This window comes from Trachypithecus francoisi, unplaced genomic scaffold (assembly GCF_009764315.1).
Source record: "Trachypithecus francoisi isolate TF-2019V2 unplaced genomic scaffold, Tfra_2.0 Contig01579, whole genome shotgun sequence".
In the NCBI taxonomy this organism is placed as follows: Eukaryota; Metazoa; Chordata; class Mammalia; order Primates; family Cercopithecidae; genus Trachypithecus; species Trachypithecus francoisi.
In genome coordinates, this window is record NW_022681442.1 from 5,337,097 (window position 1) to 5,364,185 (window position 27,089).

The 27,089-nt window shown below is 44.5% G+C and overlaps 1 protein-coding gene across 2 annotated transcripts in view; it reads left to right on the forward strand.

The window, feature by feature from the left end:
• The window catches only part of ADAM12 (ADAM metallopeptidase domain 12), a 380,840-nt gene that overhangs the window by 243,337 nt on the left and 110,414 nt on the right, over positions 1 to 27,089 (forward strand). For both annotated transcript variants that reach the window (XM_033179262.1, XM_033179270.1), the window contains exon 5: positions 13,081 to 13,157. In XM_033179262.1, the coding sequence (XP_033035153.1) occupies positions 13,081 to 13,157 (77 nt within the window). The remainder of the gene's footprint in view (positions 1 to 13,080; positions 13,158 to 27,089) is intronic.

The following is a 27,089-nucleotide window of genomic DNA, read 5'->3' on the forward strand; positions in this document are numbered from 1 at the left end:
CCCCTAGTCCTCCCCATGGAACTGTCTCTTTACAGGAAGAGGGTGGGAAGAGACAGGCCCTGAAAATCCCTGGTCCCTGCTAACTGGGGAGTGGCTGCAGCCCCTGTGTTGGGCAGCCCTTGAAGTCAGTAGTGGGTAAGACTTGCCCCTCCCTCCCTCCACAGAGTCCTCTAGGCAGCAGCATTCCTCATCTCCACCTTCCCCAAGATGGGTCCTGAGGCTTTGGCTGGGAAGAAGGGGAAAGAGGTTGGGGTGTGGGGAGGACGGAAGTTGGAAATTGCAGGAAGCCTCTCTACTGTCTAGGCCTAAACTAGTATCCTCTCCAGAATATACCAGAAGCCTCTTTTTTTGGCAGTCATTAAGCTGATGCTGTATTTTGATCTTCATCTGACTCTGTGGATCATCTCCACTAGGGGAAGCAACTGAAAGATAGATTAATTGGCACCCCCAAATCTCCAGAAGCATCAAGCACATGTTGCTTTTATAATTAGAAAAATGGTGACTTTTCTTTTAACCCAGTCGTTCCCTTTCCTCATTCCTTTGAATGCCTTTCCAAGCAGTCAGCCTTGTTACAGTAAAGATGGGGAGTGAACAATGTTGTTCACTAAGTAAAACCCACAGCCCAGAACAGCTGGTCCTTCCAGCAGGAGCCCCTTAAGGAGAATCCGAGGCCTTGTATTGTTTTTCGTGGTGAGGACCCAGACGCAGATTTTAGGGTTTTGTTTTTATTGAATCAGGCTGGAAAACAAAAAGAAATTTGCTGACTCATCTCCTTATCTGCTAAAGTCAGCACACAGTGAATTTTCCTAAATTTAAAATTATATATAAAATAAGAACCACTTTTTGTTGGCTATAGCGTATAGTGCTTTTGTTTTTTTTTTTTTAAATATCTCAACAATTGGTATAAGCTGGTCAACTCAGAAGAGTGGCTGATTTTAATTTTAGAGTTAATCACATCTTTTTTCTCGACTGTCCTGACAGGATGAAATATTTGTGGCTTTATCCTTTGCTGACCACATCTAAGGGGAGATTGTGTTTTATATTGTTACTTTTAATAAGGTCTGTGGGAGACTATCCGCGTGACATTTCTGCTGTTTACATGCCAAAAGACAGCTCTGGGAAAGGCTGGCAGAGGCCCCCAGAAAGGCTAGATGCTGTCAGTGCTTTGGAGGGAATACATTCGTCTGTTACATGCATGTTGTCAACCAAGCACCATGACCTGTTCACATGCCTCCTTACACTGAGAACACAGCAGGGATTAAAAACAGACAAGGGAACCCATGGGTGGGGGGATGCTAGAGGAAGAAGACTGCCCTTATCCTGGTAATCACAAACATTATTAACATCTGGGCTAAGTGCACCAAAGGAAAGGCCACGGGACCCTAATCTGGTCTGAGGGATCATGGAAGGCTTTACAGGGAAAGGAACATGTGAACCAACAGCTGGAGGCTGAGGAGGCATGAACCAGGGGACAGGAGGAGAAACATTCCAGGCTGATGCTGAGTTTTACCTGGGGTGGCAGAAGAGGGGAAGGAAGTGTTTAGAAGCTGATGAAAGTCAGAGCGTATAGGACCTGAAGACCACGGTGACAGCCTTGGTTGTGACAGAGAAACATTAGGAGGCCACTAAAAGGCCTTCCCCAAGGCGTGTCATGACTATGTTTGGGCTTTGAAAAGCACCCCCTGGCTCCAGCATGAAATCGTAGTCAGAGCGAACAGGAGGGGAAGGGGAGGGTCCCCTGCCCTGTCAGGGTCAGGCAGGGGCCTCTTGTGGAAGAGCCTGAAGCCCAGGTGAGAGGAGATGGCAGCAGAGGCCAGGTGCATGGAATGAAAGGAAGAAAAAAGTGTCTCACCCCTGGCGGTGATCAGGACCCAAAAAAAGTTTCATTTGTGGTATATGTTTCTCACTGGAAAAAATATAGAGCATTTGCTTTGATAGTGTCAAAGGAGACCAGCTGAGATGAACTGAGCCTGGACCATCAGGTGAGGATAGAGTCTAATATTTTGGCCAAAAGTATTGTTTGGGTGACATCCCATTCATTTCCATGGCAACTACTGATTGTCAGAAAGGGATAGTATCTTCTACAACTGGCTTGGACTAAACACATTAGGGTGATGAAGGTCAGGAGTTAACCACAGTTCATTACAATTAGAGAGCATCTAACAGAGATGAAAAGATGATTCTGGAGGGAAGGGGAAAGTCAGAGATCATGCATATCTCATAAGTGTATCAAGTGTAAGTGCTGTTGCAGGTGGGCAGTGGCTATCTGGACCAGCAGCATTGGAGTAAGAAGAATTTACCAAGACAGTTGTAGGTAAAGAAAGGGAGATTTATTCGAGATCATAGAAAAATACATTGCAAAGGAGCAATGGGCAGACCAGCAAGAGAGGAGCTGACTGCAAGGAGACAAAGGCTTGCTGGAGATTTTATAGGATGGTGCTTGTGCGGTGTGCTGAAGAGAGCTTTGTACAATATTGATAACACCAAGGTTGCATTGAACTAACTTGCAATTTTCTATCAGCTGGGGATCTGGTGATACCTGAGCACAGGAAGATTGTGAGTTATGTGCACAGGAGGGATATGTGTATTGGACCATGAAGAAAGGCAGACTTATAGTTTATCTGCTTCTTCATTTTGCTTTCCCCCAATCCTGTTAGTCTGACTCCCCCTCCCTAACTAGGACTCCACAAGCCAGGCCCATCATCGTATTCTTAAAACATCATTGAGAATGGATTGAATTTCCTTGCTGTTGCTGTATTCCACACATACCTAACTCACCAGTTCTCCCTGCCTGCCCCTCCCTCACAGGCTGCTCTGCTGTCCCACTGGCCGAGGCACTCAACACCAGTGCCTTCTCTCCTCTGGGTCTTCACCCAGGTGCCGTGACTCCTACCTCCATAGCACATTCCACACCCTTTCCTGTCCACCGTCACCTGGCTGCACCAGCTCAGGCCCTCCCTTCCTCACAGCTGGAAGACGTTTTAGCTGCCTGACTTTTTCTCCCCACTCCCAATCTCACCTAGTTTTATCCAGACCCCACTCCTGCCTGAATGATCCTTCTAAAACATCTTTATATTTATGTCACAAGATTGCATTTACATTTTGATCCTCCCAAATCATCAGCAGCTTCCCCCAATGCCTCCTCAATCAAACTCAAATTTCTTAGGCCAGTATCATCTTCCACAATGGTGACAGCCCCTACCTTTTCACGCATGTGTGTGTTTATTCAGTCATTAATTCTTCCACTTATTCAACAAATGTTTACTGAGTGTCCAGTGCCGTAGCCAACATTGAGTAAATATCAATAATAGGCAAGACACTGTGCACAGAACGTTTTATATATTCTGTTGTTTGATCTTCACCAAAGATCAATTTTTGCTATCTTTATACCCAGACAAGAATACTGAGACCTCAAGGGATTAAATAACTAGGCCACACCTGCAGTTAATAAGGATTCAAACCCAAATAGTCTGACTCTAGAATCTGAGCTCCTAGTCTGAGGCCATCCTACCCAGAATGAGCCTGATCTTGTCTGATCTTGGAAGCTAAGCAGGGTCAGGCCTGGGTAGCTCTTGGATGGGAGAGTCTCAGCTCCTATACGCTGTGCTACACGCCTCCAGTTCACTTGGAACAAAACACTGAGTCTCGGTTATACATTTCTGGCTATGGTGTTTGTTGTAGTGAAATTAGTCTATAAAACTGCAATGGGGTGGATTGGGGAAGGGGGTGGCATTCATTTACAATGAGAGACACCTAGAGAATGCTCTTGGGGGAGAGCAGAGTATGTTCAGCTGAACCAAAGTCCTGGAATATGAGGAGAGGAGAGGCCAGAATAGGCCTCTGGAGATTCACTAAGTGCATCACTCCAAGGCCCAACTGAACTCAGACCAGTAAATATCCTTACTCTGTGGCAAGTCTGCGGAAGGGAGGATGCAGCCCCTGTCCTCAGGGAACATACACTCTAACAACATATGACATGATGTGCCCATAATAGAGATGCTTTGGGAGTCAAACAATGCAAGGGGCAACCCGTGTTCCCAGAGGAACTCACTGTTTTGGTGACTTTTCTTCCATGAAATTGTCAGGAAAGGGCAGGCTCTAAGCTAGACCTTCTGTCTAGAGACAGTATACGCCACGGTTAGGATCACAAGCCAGAGTCCGACTACCCAGGTTCAAATCCCAGCTGAAGCACTTCATCAGCTGTGGGATGTGACAATGAAACAGACACCGAGCCTGGCACGCAGTCAGGGCTTTGGAGAAGTGAGCCAGCCATGACCACTGCTATGCCAGTGATCGTTTCACAGCACTTCTTCCCCATACTGTGCCATGTGTTCCTTCTGAAATCCCTTGTAGATTCTGAGAACAGATGAGAAGCTGAGAAGGATGTAGCTGAGAGTAAGGTAGATGAACATGCTGATAACTGAGTTGTTCAGGCTTGTGTGTCTCCATCAGATTGCAAATGGCCCCATAGGTCTTCTGACCCCTGCCCCTGCTAACCCCTTCGTGTGCATTTTCACACAATATCCAAGAAGATTTGCAGTTGGGAGTTAGAGCCAAGTGACAGGATATAAGCAAATAACCCTCCCTTCTCTCTAATGGGTCAGTTTCTCTCATGCATATCCATTCATTCATTCATTCGTTCATTCATTTATTCAACAAAAATACACTGAGCAATGGGTTAGTGTAGAGGAAAATAGCAGGTGGAAAATAGAGCTTACAGCAGAGTGGGTTTAAAATATTTATGTTCATATTCCAGATTTGTAATAATGCCTTATATTTTATGAATTGCATCCCCATGTCATGTTCATTTGATCCACAAAGCTCTGGACAACTAAGTGCCCATCCCATTACACAGATTAAAAACTGAGACTCCAAGACTCAACCCCAGGATTTCCAATTCTGGATGGATCTAGTGATCTCACTATTGCAGACATGTTCTTCCCAGGCCCAGTTTGCCTGAAGGTCTCAAAGACTGTGAACATGATTTTGTAAGCGTTTGTTCTGTCTGCAGAATTGTAGCACAGCAAAATGATTTCAGGGGCCCCTGAGGTTAGTTATTTATAGTCTTTTAACCAGACATGGTTCTTCTTATGGACATGGGAGCAGAGATCCTTGGAGGAGGGGTGTGGTGACTTATTCCTTTCCGATCCTGCCCTGCACACTCTCAGGACTAAGTGTGATGTAGCCCAGTTATAGAAACACACAGAGCTGGAAAGTCACTTTTTCTTTGCTCAGATGCATTGTCACCTTGTTTTATTCTCAAGCAAACATATAGTATGTTGGGGCTTGCGTGCAGGGAAACAAGGACCTGATTGCAGTCATGCTGAAATGCAGGCTGGCAACAGACATGCGTGTACATACACACACCCAGAAACACACATACACACAAACCCATATACACACAATGCATATACACATACATACCCACACGCACACATATACACATATGCACACCATATATGCACATACATATACACATATGCACACCATATACACACATACACACACCCACTCCCATATACATGCACACACATGCACATACACACAAATATACACATGTGCCCACATATACACACATGCATACCCATATACACACATATACACACATGCACACCCATATCCACACATATACACACATGCACACCATATTCACACACATATACACACATACATACCCTATTCACACACATATACACACATGCACACCATACACCGCATATACACACATACACACCATATACACACATGTATATTCACACATGCACACCATATACACACATACACACATGCACACCATATACACATGCACACCCATATACACACATGCATATATATACATGCACACCCATACACCCCATATACATACACATCCATGCACATGTACACACACAAATATACACACGTGCCCACGTATACACACATATGCACCTGGAGACACACATACACCTATACACATATACGCTCACCCACCCTTGGACCCCTCCTATTTATGGGCTTTTCTCTGAGTTTGGAAATGACTTCACTTTGCTATGATGCCGTGAGTGACACTGTAATGAGGCTCCGCAGTACTCAGGAGAAGCATTCCACCCATGTATGGATTTTAGGTGATAACTTTTTGTTGGGAACAGGCCCCCCAAAATCTGGCCATAAACTGGCCCCAAAACTGGCCATAAAGAAAATGTCTCCTACACTGTGACATGTTCGTAATGGCCATGACACCCATGCTGGAAGGTTGTGGGTTTACCGGAATGAAGGCAAGGAACCCAGGGCGGGTAAACCATTTAAAGACATTCTTAAACCACAAACAATAGCATGAGGGATCTGTGCCTTAAGGACATGCTCCTGCTGCAGATAACTAGTCCAATCCATTCCTTTATTTCAACCCATCCCTTTGTTTCCCATAAGGAATACTTTTAGTTAATCTATAATCTGTAGAAACAACACTTATCACGGGCTTGCTGTCAGTAAATACATGGGTAAATCTCTGTTCAGGGCTCTCAGCTCTGAAGGCTGTGAGACCCCTGATTTCCCACTCCACATCTCTATATTTCTGTGTGTGTGTCTTTAATTCCTCTAGTGCCACTGGGTTAGGGTCTCCCCAACTGAGCTGGTCCCAGCAGCTTTTCTTTTCTAAAAGAGAGAGAAACTCATGTTTCTGACTGCCAGGTATGGAGGGAAGCATCTGGCCTGGAGTTGAAAGGCCTGGATTTTAGTTCCTGCCCTACCATTAGCCAGCTCTGTGACCTTTGATGGTTTAGGCCTTGGTTTCCCATCTATTCAGGGAAGGGATTGGCTAAAAGAGAAAGGTTGGCCTTAGATGGCCCAAAGCTTCCTTCTGGCTAGAACATTGTGTGATTCAAGCACTAAATCAAGATAGTTTGGCACATTGCATATGGCAAGGAGTCTGGGAAGACCCTACAAAGTTCCCCTAAAGAAAGCATTCAGAATAATTTTCATTTGGCATACTCCCTAACAGACTTTGTCTGGTAGCATTCCTTTCTAATCACAAGGTCAAGCCATCTTTGTTACCACTTAAGCATGTAAAATGCCTTTCCTTCTAGTCCACTGAGAGTTGAGTAACAGACGTTTGATTTTACTTCCCACATGGCATAGAGTTAAGGGCTACCAATTTTCAAGTTCAAGAGTTATTCCATCTTCCTCTTACCCACCATTATATTTGATTGATAGTATTAAACAGAAGGAAAAGTTGTTCTACTGGAGTGGGAAAATGCATTAGGTTAAGTAATAAGTATATAAAATACATGGTTAGAGGTTTTTTGAAAAGCAAAAGATGTAATTTTGTGGTTATGCATGTTTGGGGCTCTTTTTCTGTGTTGTGTTTTGTTGGTAGAAATAGAATGTCTTGGATCAGCAGAACTAGGCAAAGACGGCCTGGCCTAGTGGGACCATGTCTTGTTCGGCAGTGTCTTTACAATGTCTTTAGAGACAAAGAGGCTATACAGTTTGGCGCCCTTGAGGCATTCAGAGTGAGGAACAGGGATGCAGTGTCGGAAGGTCTGCAGAGGACTGTGGCCACAGCTGGCTGGTAAGGGCCATGTGGTGATCAACAGGTCAGGGGACCCTGGGGCGCAAGACCCTCTTAGGCATGATGGCTCCCTGCTGGGTCTCTTTCTGGTGTGCATATTCAGACCCAACAAACCAAATGTTGTGAACCCACAAGCCTGGTTGGTGCCCACCTTTTAGCATCAGTGCACTCAGAGGTACTCCCTTGGGCAGGGCACACACTCACCTGGAGTTTGTCTTGAGCAGCCACTGCTGGCCACTAGTGGTGATGTAGCTTGTACTCTCTCTCTGCCTTTGTCACTAAGAGGGTCACCCCCCAACCCCAGGAGTTGAAGACTGCGTCTCCTCCACTCCCCATAATCAAATTTCCCAACCAACCACGTGATGCATGGTGTAACAACCATGTTTTGCTGAGTTGTGAAATTATCTGTGTGTTGACTTATGTTATAAAAACTAAATCACATTTGTTTAAACATTTAATGAGACATATTGAAAAAAATTAAATTTCATAAAATTGTCATTGCCTTGGAAAATCTAGAATTTGGAGTTCTAATAATTATGATCAGTAATCTAAGAAGTTAATCACTGTCAGGAATGAACAATGGACTTGTTAGTCAACTGTCTGAAGGTGATACAAAAGTGATGTTAAAGCTGGAAATCCGTTGTTAACTCTACTAATGACTGAGATTGTTTAAGCAACAGTTTATGAGAGCTAAAATCCACCCCCCTCCTCCTTCATAAGCAATACTTCAGCTGAGTTGTTGAACTGGAAATTAATTTGATACTAATTTGTCCTAAGCTCATGCTTTAATGAGCTTGTATATCTGTGTATTTAATTTGAAAGGACATTTAATAAATAATCTATTAAAAATAAATTGAGATTGAGTGTAAATGAGCTTGAAATTTCAGAGGTCAGTAATTAAAATTATTGTCACCATTTGGTTTTCAATTTTTTAACCAGTATTTAGCTACTTAGAGCAGCATTTCACATTCCTCTAAAATGGAGGAAATTCTGTAATGTATGTGACCCCAGAGATCTGTGACAGTCAAAACCCAGTGATTCTGGTTATCTTAAGCAGCCGAAATCCTAATGGCAGCTGCCAACCTTTCACTTTCTGCATCGTCTTCCGCTTTGATGCCTGCCATGTGTCCAAGGCTAAAATCCCTACCAGTGAAGCCCAGCCTGGGAAGGTACTAGGATCCCCCTGATGCCCCAGAGCATTATGATCCAATTATATAACCCCCTCATAGTAAAAGAATTATCACGCTTCCCCTACATACCCAACTAAGAGTTATCTAGAGTGAGAGGACCCTGGAGCCATTCAAAATGTGTGTCACACAAAAGCTAAGGAGGAGAACTGGTAGCAAGGTTTTTGCCCTCCCCGATAGCCTGGGTGGAAGCCTGATGCATCCTTTCCTAAGCCACATGCTTCCTGAAGATAGCAGGTTCTCTGGGGGAGGAACAGGACACTGTGAGAGCTACGCTCCTGCACCTGAATCTTCCAGCTCAGCAGAACTAACCCCACCCCTGAATGTCACTCCCCATCCCCAGCGCCCACTATCTTTGCACATGCTTTCCCTCTGTAGGCAAGTCCTCTCCTGCCATGGCCCCTGCACACCTAGCCATTTCACTCTTCAGTGTTGCATGAAGGATCCAAAAAGGAGCCCACGGTACTTTCATTGTTTGCAATGGATATAATCAGCAACATAGAAAAAAGATACGCTACAAGCTGATAAACTGATAAGATGGTGTGGCAAAAGTGCCCAATATAAGACCAACTTGCAAAATAAAAAGCTTTCCTTCACATTAAAAATAATTATATGTAAGACAAAATGGGAAAAAAAGATCCTATTTATGATAGCAGCAAATCTATACAATGTCTATGCATAAGCTTAACAAAAATTTTCCAATAGCCACATGGAAAAAAAAATCTAAAACTAGACTAAAGGACATAAAAATGACCTTGTTAAAAGGAGAGGCCTGCTTACCATGTACAGAATAGAAAAACTGTTTATTGTGAAAATATCAGTTCTTCCCAAACTGACCTATACTTCAGTGTAATACAAACTGAGATCTCAATGGATTATTGTGTAGCTTAAAATTGGATTCTTTAATTCATCTGAAGAGAAAATGGGGAATGATAACCAAGAAACTTTTGAGAAAAGAATGGTACCAAAAGAAAACAATTTGAAGAAAGTCACCAAGACAATTGAATAGAAAAAAGAGTAGGTGTTTCAACAAATGGTTCTGGAACAACTAGCTGTCCACATGCCAGAGAATGAAGTTGGACTTGTACTTCAAGCTACATACAAAAATTAGTTCAAGATGGTTAAAGATCTAAATATAATAGCTAAACCCATACAAGTCTTTAAAAAAAAAGTATACGTGTAGATCTTTATGACCTTAGGTTAAGTAATGGTTTCTTAGATACGGCACCAGAAGCATAAGCAGCCAAAGGAAAAAATAAATAAGACCTCATCAAATAAAAAACTTTGAGCTTCAAAAGATACAATCAAGAAAGTAAAAGGGGCCAGTCCTGATGGCTCATGCCTGTAATCCCAGCACTTTGGGAGGCTGAGGCAGGCAGATCACTTGAGGTCGGTAATTCAAGACCAGCCCGACCAGTATGGTGAAACTCCATTGCTACAAAAAAATACAAAAAGTAGCTGGGTGTGATGGCATGTGCCTGTAATCCCAGCTATTCCAGTGGCTGAGGCAGGAGAATCGCTTGAACCTGGGAAGCAGAGGTTGCAATGAGCCGAGATCACACCACTGTACTCCAGCCTAGGTGACAGAGTAAGGCTCTGTCTCAAAAAAAAAAAAATTAAAATTAAAAAAAGAAAGTAAAAGGACAACTCACAAAATGGGAGAAAGTATCTGTAAATCTTATATCTAATAAGGGTCTAGTGCTGAAAATATATGAAGAACTCTTCTAACTCAACAATAAAAACACCAACATCCAATTTACAAATAAGCAAAGGATTTGAGTAGACATTCCTTCAAAGAAGGTATAAAAATGGACAACAAGCACATGAAAAAATGCCCAACATCGTTAGTGATTAAGAAAATTAAAACAAAAACCACATTGAAATACCACTTTATATCCACTAGGATGGCTATAATGGAAAAGATAAACAGCAATAAGTGTTGGTGAGTATGTGGGGCAATTAGAGCCCTCATCTAATGCTCACAGGAATGTAAAAGGGTTCAGCTGCTTGACAGAACAGTTTGGCAGTACTTTAAAAAGTTAAACATTGAGTTTCCATATAACCAGCAACTTTACTTTTAGACCCGTATGTCTACTCATAGTACATATCCAAGAGAACTGAAAACACATCCTTACAAAAATGTGTACACATGTGTTCATAGTAACATTACTCATAATAGTCAAAAAGTAGAAACAACTCATATGCTCATCAATTGGATGAGCAAAATATGTTTTCATCCACACGGTAGAAGGTGATTCAGCCGTAGAAAAGGAATGACATTCTAATGCATGCCTCAGTATGAATGAACTTGAAAACACCATGCTCAAGTGAAAGAAGCCAGTCACAAAAGGCACTTGTTGTATGATTCCATTTCTATAAAATAACAGAACAGGCAAATCCATAGAGATAGAAAGCAGGTTAATGGTTGCCAGAGATGGAGGAGCAGGGAATGGGAAGTGACTGCTAATGAATATGAGGTTTCTTTCTGAGGTGAGAGAAAGGTTTTAGAATCAATTAGTGGTGATGAGTATATAATATTGTGAATAGACAACAAAACTCACTGATTATATATGCTTTTAAAAGGTGAGTTTTATGGCATGTGAATTTCATCTTAGTTTTAAAGGACAACGTACTCTACCTGATATCAAAATAGAGTATAGAGCAATAGTCATTGGAACAGTGTGGAATTGGCACAGAAACAGACAAATGAATGTCTGTTTCAGTGGGCTAGCACAAAAAGTACAAAAGTGGTGCCACAAACATATTGTAGGCCTTTGATATATGCCAAGGTAGCATGTCACATCACGGAGAAAAGGAAAAATGGCAGCAAAGCACAGCTGGCTCTCATTTGTAGGGGAAAGTTAGCATTGAACCTCACACTCCCACAAAAATTAATTCCAGATGGATTAAAGAGCTAATTGTAAGACTGTAAAGATAGAAGAAAATAAAGAAGGACATATTTGTGATCCTGAAAACAGCCACCTTGAGCTATACAAAAAATGCATGAAGAGAGAGACAAATGCATTTAAATGGATATACATCGGAAACTCTGAACAAAAAAATATCATAAGCAAAGTTAAAAGACATTTCCCATGTAATAACAGGCAGAGTGTTAATATCCTGAGTATATAAAGAACTTCTAAAATTAATATGAAAAAGCTCAACAGAATAATAAATGTCCCTGCAACCCCTTAACCCCATCACCCTCCTTTCATCAGCTTTTAGGTGATCTGATAATTTTGTCATCTACGTTGAGACCAAGAGATCATCTTAGCCCCTTTCCCGTGGTGGTGTCTGGTTTTCTTCATTACTCAATTGCATCTGGTGCTTTTTCTTAGCAAAGTCAAGGTGGGTTTTGTTGGGCAGAACAACTGGACACCAAGCTCTGCCCTAGACAAAGTGCATGACTGTTGTCATGTGTGAAGGAGCCGTGCACAAAGGAGGGTGCAGTGGAGACAGACTAACACCTGAGCTGCTTGAAAGAGGAGCTTCTCAGGGGAAACCCTGAGAAGATGCATGTACCTTTCTCTGCAGAGATCTGCACCCAGCTGGCATCCAGAGGACCTGGGTGAGGAGTACTGAGTATACTCAGCCACTTCTTGCCAGTCGGCCACTTAACTGGAGCTGCAGCGTACCTTTTGCTCAGTGATAAAATTAACTTTGATTCCGGACTGATATCTATCTTCATTAAGGAAGTGTCTGTGCCGTGCTTTCTTTTTGTAAGCTGTGACATTATCAAAGGATAGAATATTACAGGCATGACACACGGGAACTTTTGTCTTAGACTTTGAAGACCTTCCTATTTTTCTTTCCTGCTGAGATAGACTTTCAGCTCTCAACTGGGTAATTCAGTGGGGTCCCCTCCTTCTTTCTTCACCCCCACTTCCTCTCATCTGCTTTCCTGTTTTCATAAGCCACAGATTTAGGCCTTGTTTTATTATATTTCACAGTGTGCTTAGATACCCCCTACAGTTCTTCATCTCATTACAAAAGACAATTTACATGAGGGTAAAATGGCGATGTCAATGTGATTTGTTCTGCTGCTGGATTTTGTAAAACATTCTGTATCAGGGCTTTCCTGTAGGGTGTCAGAGAGACAAGAGTGAAACTAGGGTTCATTTAAAAACCCCTATTGGTAACCTCTAAGTAAATCAGATATTCCCGACGTAGACCCTGTCTGGGTCATGTTGGGCTTTGCATTAAATATTAAGGCTGTATAATAATATTTTATGCAAAAGAAAATTCTATAGCTAAAAACAAGTGGAGAGGATTGGAGGCAGTTGATTTATTATAAGTGGGCAAAAATATGTTATAACTGAAATGGGATTCTCCCCTCCTCCCCTGTAGGGTCACTGTTACTACCATGGACATGTACGGGGATATTCTGATTCAGCCGTCAGTCTCAGCACCTGTTCTGGTCTCAGGTAAGTGGCCATGACCGTGGTGGCTCTAGTCTTCAGCCGTCTACTGCAGACAACCTCTGTCTTTTCCTGCTCATGCTAAAGCACTGAGAGTCAGTGATGGAGGCTCCCAGCTCAGCTGCACCTCCACCTGCGCAAGAGAACACGGAGGCCCTCCCTGCATTGCTTACAAGAGCATGGCCACCCAGGATCTTAGCCTCATGTTCATGCCCCCTCTTTCAGTGCTGTCCTCAGGCCTTGTGGGGTGAGAGTGACTGAACTGGTTGAATTTCAACATCCAAACATTTTGTGAATTAGCTTCCATTTATGTGACTCTGATGCTTTATAATTCCCAATGCTAAAGGACAGAACATTAGGTACTAATGTTGAAGCTGCTGGCTTAATGTAAATCTTAAAGGGCCTCCCCTCATAAGGAAACAAAGTAAGGAAACTAATTTAACAAGGACCAAGGCGAGCTGAATATAGGCATGGATCGGTAGGGAGTTTGCTACTGTGCTATGGGCATGATGCAGGAAGCGATTACCTTCCCATGCTAGACAAGTCAACCGCAGGTGTTACTCGCAGCCCCCTTCCTTCCACATCACAGTTATTAGCCATCGGGTGGCCCTTATGTGCTCCCCAGGAAAATCATTTTGTTTGATAAATTTCCAGCTGTTTCAGCCTTTTTACTGGATTTACTTGTTGAGTTTGTGAACTAAATGTTTGTATCCTCAGAGTCCTGGGTAACTTTGGCCCAAGGCACCAAAGTATGGCTCCATGGGAGGGAAGAAAGAAGGCCGTGGAAGGATGTACCTGCTTGAGTTAAAAAGCAGAATCACATTCTGCGTATCAGCAGTTCCTGTGACGTCTTTGCGGGTTCTGTGTGGGATCATGGAGGATGAGAATGTGCATGTGACACACCTAACAACAACACACCTACCAGTTGGTTCTTTGCTGCTCTCACTTCTGCTCCAGCCAGCAGAGAATGAGAGTTCTGTTCGCTCACATCTTTCCCATTGCTCAATACATCTGATTTATCTCTAAGTACTTACCAACATTGGTCCTTTCATGTATCTAAAAATATGTACACAAAGCTATTCCTCTTCCTCCTTCATCCCGTTCCAGTCCCACTCAGATAAAAATGCAAACTTGGGAATTCCCCTTCCAGCTTTCTGATCCCTTGTGCGTGTAAACACATAGTCAGAGATTGGGGTGTATATTCGTTTATTTTTACAAACATAGAGTCATGTCATATACATCATTCTACAGCTTTCTTTTATCACCCGACCCCGTCTGTCTCTCCATGTCAGCAGATACAGACCCAAATCATTGAGCGAACACACACACTCGCATGCACACACTCATTTCTGCATACCTGCATTTTTAAAAGCATTTTTATTTCCTATTTATGCAATACAATTGAACTTTAAGATGTCTGCTACTCTGAAAAGTGAAGGAGGTGCCTTGTGGTTTGAATTTGCTTCTCTCCAATTATTCATTCATTCAGAAAACATTACTTGAGTGCTTCCTCATTGCCAGTTCTGTTCCAGGTTCTGGGGACACAGCACTGAACAAAACGTGTTCTTCCTGGAGCATTTCCTAGTGGAAAGAACAGACAATGGACATAGAGTAAGATACATGATGTCAAGGATCATGGAGAAAGACAAAGCTGAGATGGAGGACAGGAAAGGCAACAGGTAGTCAAGGAGGTTTGGGAGGAGGTGAGCCCTTTAGATGATGTAGGTGGCATATCAGACAGAAGAGCATGTGTAAAGCTCCTGAAGCAGAAAGATGCCTGGGATATTCCCAGAGCAGCAAGGTGGCCAGCATAACTAGAGAGGACAGGGACAGGGAGGCAATAGAAAGAAATGAGGTCAGAAGGGAAGTGGAAAGGTAAAATCACCAGGGGTCACAAAGGTGGTCGGATGTCCTTTGGCCTCCCCGCAATGATGGGTGCCAGGGGAGCTTGGAGCTGAAGTAATGTGGTCTGACTTAACATTTTTACAGGGGCACTCCAGCTGCCAGGCTGGAAATAAGACTGTAGGGAACGTGCACAGAAGCACAGGCTTGGGTAGGTGCCTTCACAGTAACTCCGGTAAGAGGTGGTGGGGCAGGCCTAGTCAAAGGTGGCAACTTTTGTGAGAGTTGAGAGACTTTTCCAAGGGTATTAGAGAGGCTGGTAACTCTAAATTTTTTTGGTGATCTGTGTCTTAGACTCACTTTCCTGAGGAAGTGTGGGGTGTGGGTACTTGAAAGGACCTACTGAAGATGCAACAAAATCCACCACCTGGCAGGGACTCCAATACACGTGCACACCCAGCATGCAGGGTGGGCGCTCAGGAGAAGGTGAAGGAGGAGAGTTTGGAAGTGACAATTTAGAGCAAAGATGACAACTGTTCACCACTAAGGAGCTGAGGTACATGAGGGAGAAATTTTAAGTAACGAAATATCATCCTGAGAGGCTGCAGGGGAGGTGATATCAGTGGAATCAGCCAGGATTCAGCTAGGGGAAGGAGGTAAGAAGAATATGCTGGAGGAGATTTGGATCAGGAGAGGATTCAAGGATGGGACCATGAGCCCCAAGAGCACAGTGGGAAGAGTTAGGGAAAAGGGAGTGGGGATAGGGTCAGTAGAGGATTAAAGAGTTGTGAAGGATAAGGGGCCAGTTTTCATGGAAAACCAGTGCTTGAATTCCTGGAGGGGACAGAGATGAGCAGGGTTGGGGGTGAAATGGGGTCAGACCTGGTGGCATCTGAGGTGAAGGTGAGTGACCAATTCAAAATGGGTACTCTGGGACCTCAGGTAGATGTTCTCAGCCTAGAACATGATAGGGTGGTCAATTAACTGTGTGACAATGGACAGGTCACTGGGCCTCTCTGAGCCCCAGTTTGCATGGTGGGAAGTTTGCATGTTCAAATGAAGTTTGAGTTTGTTTCTCCCCTGTGATGGGTGCCAGGGGAGAAACGGTAAACAAATGCAATGACCTCTAGGAAAGCCAAGCCCTGTGCCGGCCTCTAGTGAGCATCATGAGACTGTCTTTGTTCTTTGATTCTGGAACTGGACTAGTTGGGGAGGTGTGTTCATGCAGCACTCCTGGGATAATTCCTTGCAAAGCTTTGCTGCTCCTGTAGAGACCAGGGCAGAGACACACAAGGCCATGGTAGTAAGGACCACACACACTTGGAAAGGGGAATCCACACTTTACTATTGTGCCTCTCTGGGGCCTGAAAGGTGGACCTCTTTCTTCAAAGGTCATGTGTTGAAGGCTGGATATTTTCAGCCTTCAATTTGGCATTAAGGTCAATGTGTGTAAAGAAGAGAAAAGCTGCCCAGGGGCATGGTGGCTCACGCCTGTAATCCCAGCACTTTGGGAGACTGAGGCAGGTGGATCACAAAGTCAGGAGTTCAATACCAGCCTGATCAACATGGCGAAACCCCATCTCTACTAAAAATACAAAAATTAGCTGGGCGTGGTGGCATGCTCCTGTAGTCCCAGCTACTTGGGAGGCTGAGGCAGAGAATTGCTTGAACCCGGGAGGTGGGGGTTGCAGTGAGCTGAGATTGTGCTCGCTCCAGCCTGGAGACAGAGTGAGACTCCATCTAAAAAAAATAAAAAATAAAAACTCAAACTGACTTAAAGAAAAACAAAATAATGTGGAGATAGGCTTATGCTACTCAAAAGTCCAGGCATGGCTGGATCCAGCGTCCTAGCTAATATTATCAGGGTCTATTTTCTATCTCAAGCCTCTACCACCTTCTGTGTTACTTTCATTCTCAGGCACTATCTTAGCATGGGCTGCCATAGCAAGATACCATAGACTAGTTGGCTCAAACCATAGAAATTTATTTCTCACAGTTCTTGAGCCTGGAAAGTCCAAGATCAATGAGCTGACAAGGTCAATTTTTCCTCCTGAGGCCTCTTCTCTTGGCTTCCAGGCAGGCGTTAGTTTGCTGTCTGCTCACATGACCTCTCTTGGTGCGTGTACAGAGGGAGGAAGTTCTGGTGTCCCTTATAAGGTCACGAATCCCAGCATGGGGCTTCCCTCGTGATCTCATCTAAGCCTAATCAGCTCCCAAAGGCCCCATCTCCTGATACCATCACATGGGGGTCATGGCTCTAACATATGAATTTACAGGGTATATAAACACTCAGTCCATAATAGGCAGTTTTTGTTTTGTTTTGTTGGCAACATGAGGCTTCCATGTTCAAAAAGCAAGTAGAAGAATAAGGGCCTCTCCCCCAAGCTCAGTGGAGGTCATCTAAACACATCCCAGTGGCTCTGACTAGGCCACGGGCTCATCTGTGAAACAATCAGAGTGGCCAGTGTGGAGCTCAGTGATCTGGTCAAACAGGTTATGGGTCTATATCCTGGACCAGGTTGAGGGAAAACTGCACCCAGGGCCCCCAAAGCAGGGAGCAGGGAAGGGGTGAATGTACCAAAGAAATGCAATGAGCTTTTGGCAAAAAAAAAAAAGGACAACTGAGAGCCAGGGACACTCAGAAACAAATAGGCCTCTTCCAGCAACAATTATGAAGAAATTCTCAGTCATCAAAACTGAGATCAGCCATCAGTGGAAACATCCAGGATTAGCCGGATAATTTTCAGGCTATCTTTATGGGGCTGTCAGATTCTTGATGGGCAAAGAGAAAAGGATTAACTACAAGGAGTTCCTAATAGCTCTTATTTGCCTTAATAACACAACTTATAAACCAGTGACATTAACTCATGAGAGTGACAACTGGGGAAGGTATTCCTAGAGTAATATCCAAGCAAGACAAATCCTCCCATAGGGCTTGGCCTTGCCACTCCATCACGACCCTCCATCGCTCTTCCCAGGCCGGCCCTGCAGTCACTCTGTGTCGGGCACACTGCCTTAGCTCTTTCAGCCTCCCACAAAGGTGCAGGGCAACTGTCAGGTTTGCCAGTTCCTTCCACATGGTGGTAATGACCTTGCTGGCCAGACTCTGTAGTGTCTGAGTCTCCATGTCCAACCCCCATCTTCAGGAGCAGGCACAGACCCATAATTTGGCAGAAAAGAATATTGTGAAATCCTTGCAGCTGGGATTTCAGGAAAAGTCAGAAGAGTAAGTGCTGCATTGTCTTGTGTCAGCCACCAAGAGGGAATGGGAATGGTGATGAGGAACGCTGTGTGGGTCTAATGAACTCCTCGCTGTGGGTACTCCTGAGAATTTTGACTTCTCAGATCTTTGTGCTATTGTTACAAAAGCAGCAGACCGTGCATCAACAGAGAAATTCCGCAGCTGTACAGTCAACTTTATGATCTTTCAAGTCAAGAATCAGACCAGGGCGAAGGGAAGCTCTATCCGATCAACTGCTCATTGACAGAAGAATCGATTGAGACTGGAAATAAAGGGGGGGAAAAAATGCAACTAGAGTATCACCAGCCTGCTAGCTGTTAAGAAAGAAAACAGGGATTAAAAATTGTGTTAAACGTGGTGTGCTCCAAAAACACATTAAAATCTAGGAACGTGGAGGGAAGCTGGGGTGTCCTAGAAGACACATTAATTACAGCCCAACAGATTCCAGTTTCGCAGAGAAAGAACATCCCACATTGCTTTAAAAACACAGGATCACAAATGAGCAGGAAGAAAAAAACTCTGTCCTGGAACACAGAAGAAGGAGGGAACCCAAAGTTCTCCATCATTTGAAGCTTGAAGCAGAAAGACAGAGAGAAAAACAGCACAATCTCAGTAGAAAGGGACATTAAAGAGGAGACGGCTCTTGAATGGAGGGAATGAAGTGCAACATGGAAAATGGGTCATAAAACGGAGTTCAGCCATGGAGTTTATTCCTACTTTGAAATGACTCCAAGTCGAATGTGAAGTTGAGGCCATACGTTAATTTTGTCCCGTGTCATATGTCTCCCATTGATGCGCAACTCCCAGTGAATACGGGTTCGGTGCAGTGCTTGTGATTCTCCTCCCCCTTTTACATTCTGGTCCCCCATTTGCTCTGGCGGCTTGGTGCTCTCATTCCTGCCAGCCAGGGAGCCTGGAGGTACTGTTATGAGCTTCAGATAATCCACAACTCTGCAGGACACAGACATCAAACTGCCACTGAGATGGGAAGAGAATCCAGCTCTTGGCCCAGAGGAACTGACCTACTGTACTTTGTAATGGGACAGATGTCCAGCCCTGTCATGCTCCTGCTGGGGCATGAGAACAGCTGTGCACCCATCTTCTGAGTTTGTTCCTAAATGCCACTTTCCAATTGCTTCAGCTCCTGGAGGGAAAAGATTGTCTTTCCCTTATTTTTCTGGTTCTCTTGCTCCGCCCTCTCATCTGGCAGGAGGAGTCTCGTGGGCTCTTGCTGTTGGAATTAACCCCTAAGTCTTCTTCACCTGCAGGCACAGAGGTTCGACTGAAGCTGAATTTCCTAAGGGCCCACCTGTGCTTTAAAAGACCCAAGCCACGCTCACCTGCTAGATGAGGAAGTGGTATCTGGATCAGATCGTACACTAAAGACTGGTTGTAATCATAGTTATTTCCTTTTTAAATGGGGTCAGTGACACCTGAGCACCAGATGTCCACACACTCACATGCACAGGCGCCCACCTGCACACATTCCCACACGTATACCGCACACTCATATGCGTGCCCACTCCGTGGGGTGGTGATGGTAATTGCAGTAGCTCGTACTTTATTGTTCATCGTTGTTATGATTCGTATTTTCATGAGGATGGGACAGGTGTTATTGTCACCTGAGCAGCCAACTAAGGCGTGGCATCCTCAGGGGCCTGGAGTTCGTTCCCCAACCCCCAACATTGCTGTCATGCAGTTTGTACCTTGAAATTGCCATCCTCACAAAGCCCTTTGCCTCATCCCCATATCACCAGCTACTGACCCAGCTCACTCCCCTTCCTCATCCCAGCTGCAGACGGGGGGCCTCTCTGCATTGGCACCACGCCTTTCCTTGTTCTCATGGGAAGCTCACAGAAGCCATGAACAGGTCTCATGCTCCTTGGTTTACAGGTAAAAAGCAGAGACCACGAAAGTGACTTCCTCATGGCCTCTCAGTGATAGTGGTCAAATCTTAAACCAAGTCTGGCTGACCCCCTGTTCCATATTTGTTCTGCTAAACCTCTTGCACAATTTGGATCCAACCTTCTTTTTCAGTCCCACTATCCCCCTCCTGAGGAAACCACCCCATTCCCACTATGCTGTTTTTTCGGTTGTTTCCAGAGCATGCCCCCACATGCATGGTGCTGCCCCTCTGCCTGGGACAGACCACTCCCCGCTCTCCCTTTTGGCTCTGGAAGATCCGCTCTTCCTTCAAGGCCCAAGTCCAACACTGCTTCCTCCTCCAAGAAGCCTCCCCTGGTGTCCCCACCTCTTTGCCATCTGGCTCAGCCACATGCTGTCATGCATTTTCTCACACATTGCAGTTCCGGTAGCATAGCAGGTGCTTTGTAAATATGTGTTTAAGGCCCCTCTCCTTCCTTGCCCCGTGCCTTGGTAACTGCCATACCTCATTCTATGAGGTGCCTGCAGTGTATAGGTCTAACACCCAGAAAGTCAGGGCATGGAGGTGGCCTTGCCTTCACCTTCCTTCTGCTAGACTGGGAGTTCCAGGAAGGCAGGGACTGGGTGCCCCAACACAGCTGTGTCCCAGACCCTGGCATGTTACAAGTACTCAGTAAGTAGTGCAGGAATAGATGTGCCCTCCCAAAGGTCAGGCGGTTCATAAACCTTAATTCTGGCCAATCCACTTTTTAAAAACTATTTAAAGTGCAGTAGATCATATGAAGGAGGAAATTGGCATGGAATGGCGGTAAAGCCACTTTGACCTTCACCTTTGCACTTATAACACTCACTCCGTCAGCATCTGTCTGACTAGCCCACCTGACTCTCCTCCAACCTCTGGCCAGCTGTCTCTAGCCAGGTTTCCACACTGCTTCCCTTCTCCCTTCTGCTTCCTCCCATGGAGATCTTTGGACATCCGGGTAAACTTCTGTGAGAGCCATCCCTGGGATCCCACCTCAGCTGTTCACAGAAATATTGTTGGACGAGTGCATGAGTCAGCGAGAGGCTTTGACGCACAGGCCACAGGGAGCCACGGTGGTTTTGGCAGGTGGCATCTACTCTGAAGGATACCCAAAGTCAAGTCTCTCAGCTCTCCCCAGGCCCCACTGTCACTCAAAACTCAGGATGTCTCAATCTAAACTCCTCCGGGTAGGTCCCAGACTGGCGTTCCACCTGACCTCTTCTCCAGAAGATCCACACCATCTCAAGTCTATAAGCCTGACCTCAGGGAGATTTCTATAACCTACCTTATCCCCCCAGGCCCTGCACACTCTCCCCTGTAGCGTCTCCTTCATCCCTCTCTTCTGTCACCATCCTTGTTCAACCCCCCTCCTTGATTTGAAAATTGCCTCCCCCACTGTGCTTCTGTCTCCACCCCTCCTTTCATCACCATATTGCACATTCTAGAAGGTCATATTTTAAAAACACTACTAGATCATATCATAAATCCTGCCAACCCATTGCACTCCAGCCCACCATGGCTCTCCGTGGCCTACATGTCAAAGCCTCTAGTTCAGTCTTATGCTTGTTCAATAGTCCTGCAAATATTTAGTGATCACTTACTCACCTACTGGTCACGTGCAAGTTGCAAAGCTGGTTCTAAGAAAAACAACAGAAATAAGGAGACTATTCCCTGGGTGTGTAAAGGGAGCCAGATATCAATTTAATAAAATGTTGTTAGTGAGGGGAAGCAGGTTGCACAAAACCGCATGAGGAATTCTGCAGAAGAGCCCTAGATGCTGGGGATCCTGAAGGAAGGGTTGGCTCACCTGGACCTCGAAGGTCATGCATCAGCCTCTAAGGTCATCCCCGGCATTAGTGCTGTGCGTGACCCTGAAGAGGAGGCTGGCCATCCAGTGTGATGAGGGCAAGTGACCAGGCCCAGGAGCCGGGTCCCGACTGGGACATCTTGGCTCTGCTGCTGATCAACTGTATGGCTGTGTCTGTTTCATAGGGCTATCTTCACAAACTGCCACAAACCAGGTGGCTTCAGACAGAAATTTAGTCTCTCACTGCTCTTCAGGCCAGAAGTCTGAAATCAAGGGGTCAGCAGGGTTGGTTTCTTCTGCAGGGTCTACAGAACAATCCCTCCCACATCTGCCTCCTCGCTTTGGGTGGCTTCTGGCCATCCCTGGTGTGCCTTGACTTGTAGATGTCACTCCCGTTTTTGCCTGCCTCTTCGCTTGGCCTTCTTCCCTGTGTCTGTGTGTCTCCTCTTCGGACTCTTCTAAAGACACGTGTCATTAGATTTATGGCCCATCCTAGTCCAGGACAAGCTCATCTTGAGATCCTTAATTTAATTACATTTGCGAAGTCCCTTTTCCCAGTAAGGTCACATTCACAGGTCCCGAGATTAGGACTTAAACATATCTTTTCTGGGGGTTGGGGGGACACTATAGAACCTTCTACAGTGACCTGAGGGCTCTCATCTTTATTTTCCTCATTAGTAAAATGGGCTCATGTTGTCTGCTTTATAGGATTGCTGTAAATATTAAAGAAAATAATATATTCCTGGCTGGGCGTGGTGGCTCACACCTGTAATCCCAGCACTTTGGAGGCCGAGGCGGGTGGATACGAGGTCAGGAGATTGAGACCCTCCTGGCCAACATGGTGAAACCCCATCTCTACTAAAAATATAAAAATTAACTGGCTATGGTGGCACATGCCTGTAATCTCAGCTACTCAGGAGGCTAAGGCAGGAGAATCCCTTGAACCAGGGAGTCAGAGGTTGCAGTGAGCCGAGATCATGCCACTGCACTGCAGCCTGGCGACAGAGTGAGACTCCGTCTCAAAAAAAAAAAGGGAAATAAAAGAATACATTCGAGATCCTGGCTCATGGGGGCCATGGAGGGTCAAGAGTGACTGCTGATAGGTCCAGAGTTTTGCAGGGAGTGATGAAAATATTCTGCAATTAGATAGTGGTGATGTTTGCATGACTCAGTGAATATGCTAAAAACCACTGGATTGCATGCTTTCAAGGGGTGAACTTAATGCTATGTGAATTATTTTTCCATAACACTGTAATTTTAAGAAGGACCCTGACTCAGGGAATCTTTTCATACATCATAGCTGCTATTATTATTATTGGTGTGCTGGTAATGCTGGTAATAACACTTTTTTTTTTTTGAGACCGTATCTGACTCACTCTGTCACCCAGGCTGAAGTGCAGTGGTGCGATCTCGGCTCACTGCAACCTCCGCCTCCCAGGTTCAAGTGATTCTCCTGCCTCAGCCTCCCAAGTAGCTGGGATTACAGGCACGCACCATCACGCACGGCTAATTTTTGTATTTTTAGGAAAAATGGGGTTTCACGACGTTGCCCAGGCTGGACTGGAACTCCTGACCTCCAGTGATATGCCAGTCTCGGCCTCCCAAAGTGCTGGGATTACAGGCATGAGCCACCATGCCCAGTCCTTGGTAATAACTATTCTTAATGTGTTTTATCACAGTTTGAACTCTTACCTCTTCAGTCGCGCTCCCACACCCTGGTCATGAGTTATATTTGAAATGGGAACCACAGGCAAGGGGTCTTTGCATGTCTGGCCTAGTGCCTTGCACATAGTGAAGGGATAAAGAATATTCGTTTTGATTGTACCTGAGTATTCACATGGAAATTGCTGAAGCCCTGTGGTGCTTATGTGTTAAGTAATACTGCTGCCACGACTGTTTATCAAACATGTATGGGGTGAGATATTACTTTCACCCATGAGTTCCTCCAAAAAAAAAAAGCCGAAATTAAATTTCAAGCCAACTGCTTTTCCACCATATGATCGACAGCACCACACTGAGACCAGAAGTCTTTTTCTAGGAAATTCAGTTAGCAGTTGGACGCTGAGCTAGCCAGGATAATTCATGTTTTCTAATCATCATCTTATTACAGGCAGTCAAAATCCATGTGCCACTGTCCTGCTTGCCGGGTAGAGTCAGAAAAATCAGGATCAGGCATTAAGCGGCCCTGGTGCCTGCTGCATCGTGGCTTTGGAGATTAAAAACTGAATTTTCAGAAGGACAAAAACTTATCTTGAGGAAATATGGGTCTCCTGAGTGTTCACTTTGAAAGCTAAAATAATCAACTAATAACATTTTAATAGATTCCTCTTTGTTTCCAGTCAAGGAAAAACAACAGGATTTTACGTTTTAAAGGAAGGCTGCTGGTTCTCAAAGCAGCGGCTCCATTTTCTCTAATTCTAATTCAAGTCCTTTTCTTTTTGAATTCTGCTTTTTTTCATGCTCCTGCTGGTTCTGGGCCCTTCTCTCAAAACTGCACAAAGAGAAACAGGCGAGTGTGAGGTTGAGAGGTCCAAGCCTGGAACACACAGGTCCCGACTGGGTTCCCAGCTCTGCCACCTGCACACCTTGGACAGTGGGGTCATGGCGGGAGCTGCAGCCATGATCAACAGAGTGCTCAATACGGAGCACGGCCCAGAACCTGGATCCTAGAAGAGTGACACAGGGGGTGACCCTCACCACCCTGAGAACTCCTTTCTCTCTGCCCCAGAATGTGGCCTGAGCCTGGGGTGATGGCTGGCCCAGCCTCCTCCTGTCACTCTAGAGAAGGGACCCACGGTCTTCATCTTTCCCAAACGTTGGAGACTTTCTTCTCATCTTTTCCTCCTACTCTACCAAGGGAGAAAGAACCCCACATGCAAAGTCCACTGGATTTAAATTCCATGCTCTGACAGTCTTCCAACTTCAAGTTTACAACTAAGTATCTATGACATTCAACTTAAAACAAATTACATTCACTTATCTAACTCAGGGCCAGTAAGGGCTGTGAGAACATCAAAATGTTGTATCTCAGAAACCCTGAATGCTTGAATTTTGTGTCCACTGTTGTTTCCAGCAGTTCTTTAGAGCTAAATAATTAATTATACCCAAGACAGTCCAAAGCAATTATTTAATTAAGCTTATAATAAGCTGCCAATTGTTTGCAGTAAAGGGAAGGCCTTCATCTTGATTTCTCAACACCTGGCCTTTGGATGACTTAAAAGATAAAAGAAGATAAGGGAATATTTTTACGACTAAGTAACAATTGCTAGAAGTATTCCACTAAGTAGAAAAACTTTTTCAGTAATTTGCTTCTCATGATTAGAACGTGGTGACATGTTTTACGGTAAGTGTTCAGCTTATTTAGATCCAATGTAAAATCGAAAATGTTGCAATACAAAATGAAATGTTACTGCCATTTTCTTTTTAGGGCAGAATTGATGGTATTCATTTCCACTTTCCCCTTGCCTGTTTTTGTTTTTTTGTTTTTGAGAGGGAATCTCATTCTGTCACCCAGGCTGGAGTACAGTGACACATCTTGGCTCACTGTAACCTCCACCTCCTGGGTTCGAGCGATTCTCCCACCTCAGCCTCCCGAGTAGCTGGGACTACAGGTGCGTGCCACCACACCCAGCTACTTCTTGTATTTTTAATAGAGATGGAGTTTCGTCATGTTTTCCAGGCTGGTCTTGAACTCTTGACCACAGGTGATCCACCCACCTTGGCCTCCCAAAGTGCTGGAATGACAGGCCAGGCGTGAGCCACCGCAGCCGGCCTCCCTTTGCCTATTTTTTAAAGTTCGCGTCCTTAATTTAGGTTTTTAAAACTCAACTTTAATAAACAAAAATCCTCTCCTACGTCTTCCAAAGTGAGAAGTCTACATTTTATTTCATAAAGAACATCTTAGAGAAAGAGACACAAGCCACTCCACAGAGTTGTTGACCAAAGTGATCCCTGAGTAATCTGTTTGGTGATACACATAGACACCAGTGTGGGGGAAGACAACACTTCATAGAATGACTTTTAGTCAATCTGGCCTTTGGATAATTTAAAAGGAGACATGAGAACATTTTCATGACTAAGTAACAATTTCTACAAATTTGGGATTTGAAAATATCAAAAAATGTTTTAGTTGCTCCAAACCACATTGGACTCCCTCTTCTCTGAAGCATTAAGTTTTACGATTCTTTGAATGCACATCTTAGCTCTCACGTGATTTTTAATTGTCCTGGGTATCTTGATGCTGCCTTGTCTATTAGGATACAAGCATCCTGAGCATGATAGATCTGTTTCTCCCGTTGCCCATAACAACTCATAAAACAGGATTGGTAGAGTAAGCCAGCTAAATAATAGTGAGTTGATTAGTCTGTATTTGCTTACCAGTTGTGTTCAGAATAGATACTTGACTAACTCAAACCTCTTCTTCCGTATCATTTGAGCGTTGAGATACTGACAATCATTTTTTTTTTTTTTTTTTTTTGAGACAGAGTCTCCCTCTGTCACCAGGCTGGAGTGCAGTGGTGTGATCTTGGCTCACTGCAAGATCCGCCTCCTGGGTTCACACCATTCTCCTGCCTCAGCCTCCAGAGAAGCTGGGACTACAGGTGCCCGCCACCACACCCGACTGATTTTTTTGTATTTTTTTTAGTAGAGTTGGGGTTTCACCGTGTTAGCCAGGATGGTCTCGATCTCCTGACCTCGTGATCCGCCCATCTCGGCCTCCCAAAGTGCTGGGATTACAGGCGTGAACCACCGCGCCCAGCCTGTCAATCTATTAAAATTTAAGAGTTGTTAAACCTACGAATGCGCCATCAATGAGCACAGGATGATGAATGACTGAACAAATAGGTGAGCAGTAATGAATGACATAGGAATACCTTACACAGTCCCTTCTTTGGAAAGAAGCTTAGATTGAGGAAAACTCATGGAGTTTGCAACTTGACCAGCTATTCCTCGAGGATTGATGTATACCTAGATCCTTGGGTTGCTGTAATATAAATTATATATTAGAACTAATTATATATTATAATAATACATATTATTATATATTGTATATAATTATATATTGGAACGAATGCCCTAAACATCATTTCTGCAAAATGTTGTGGTTATGTATGTTGGGGCTCAGAAACTGATACTCCAAAA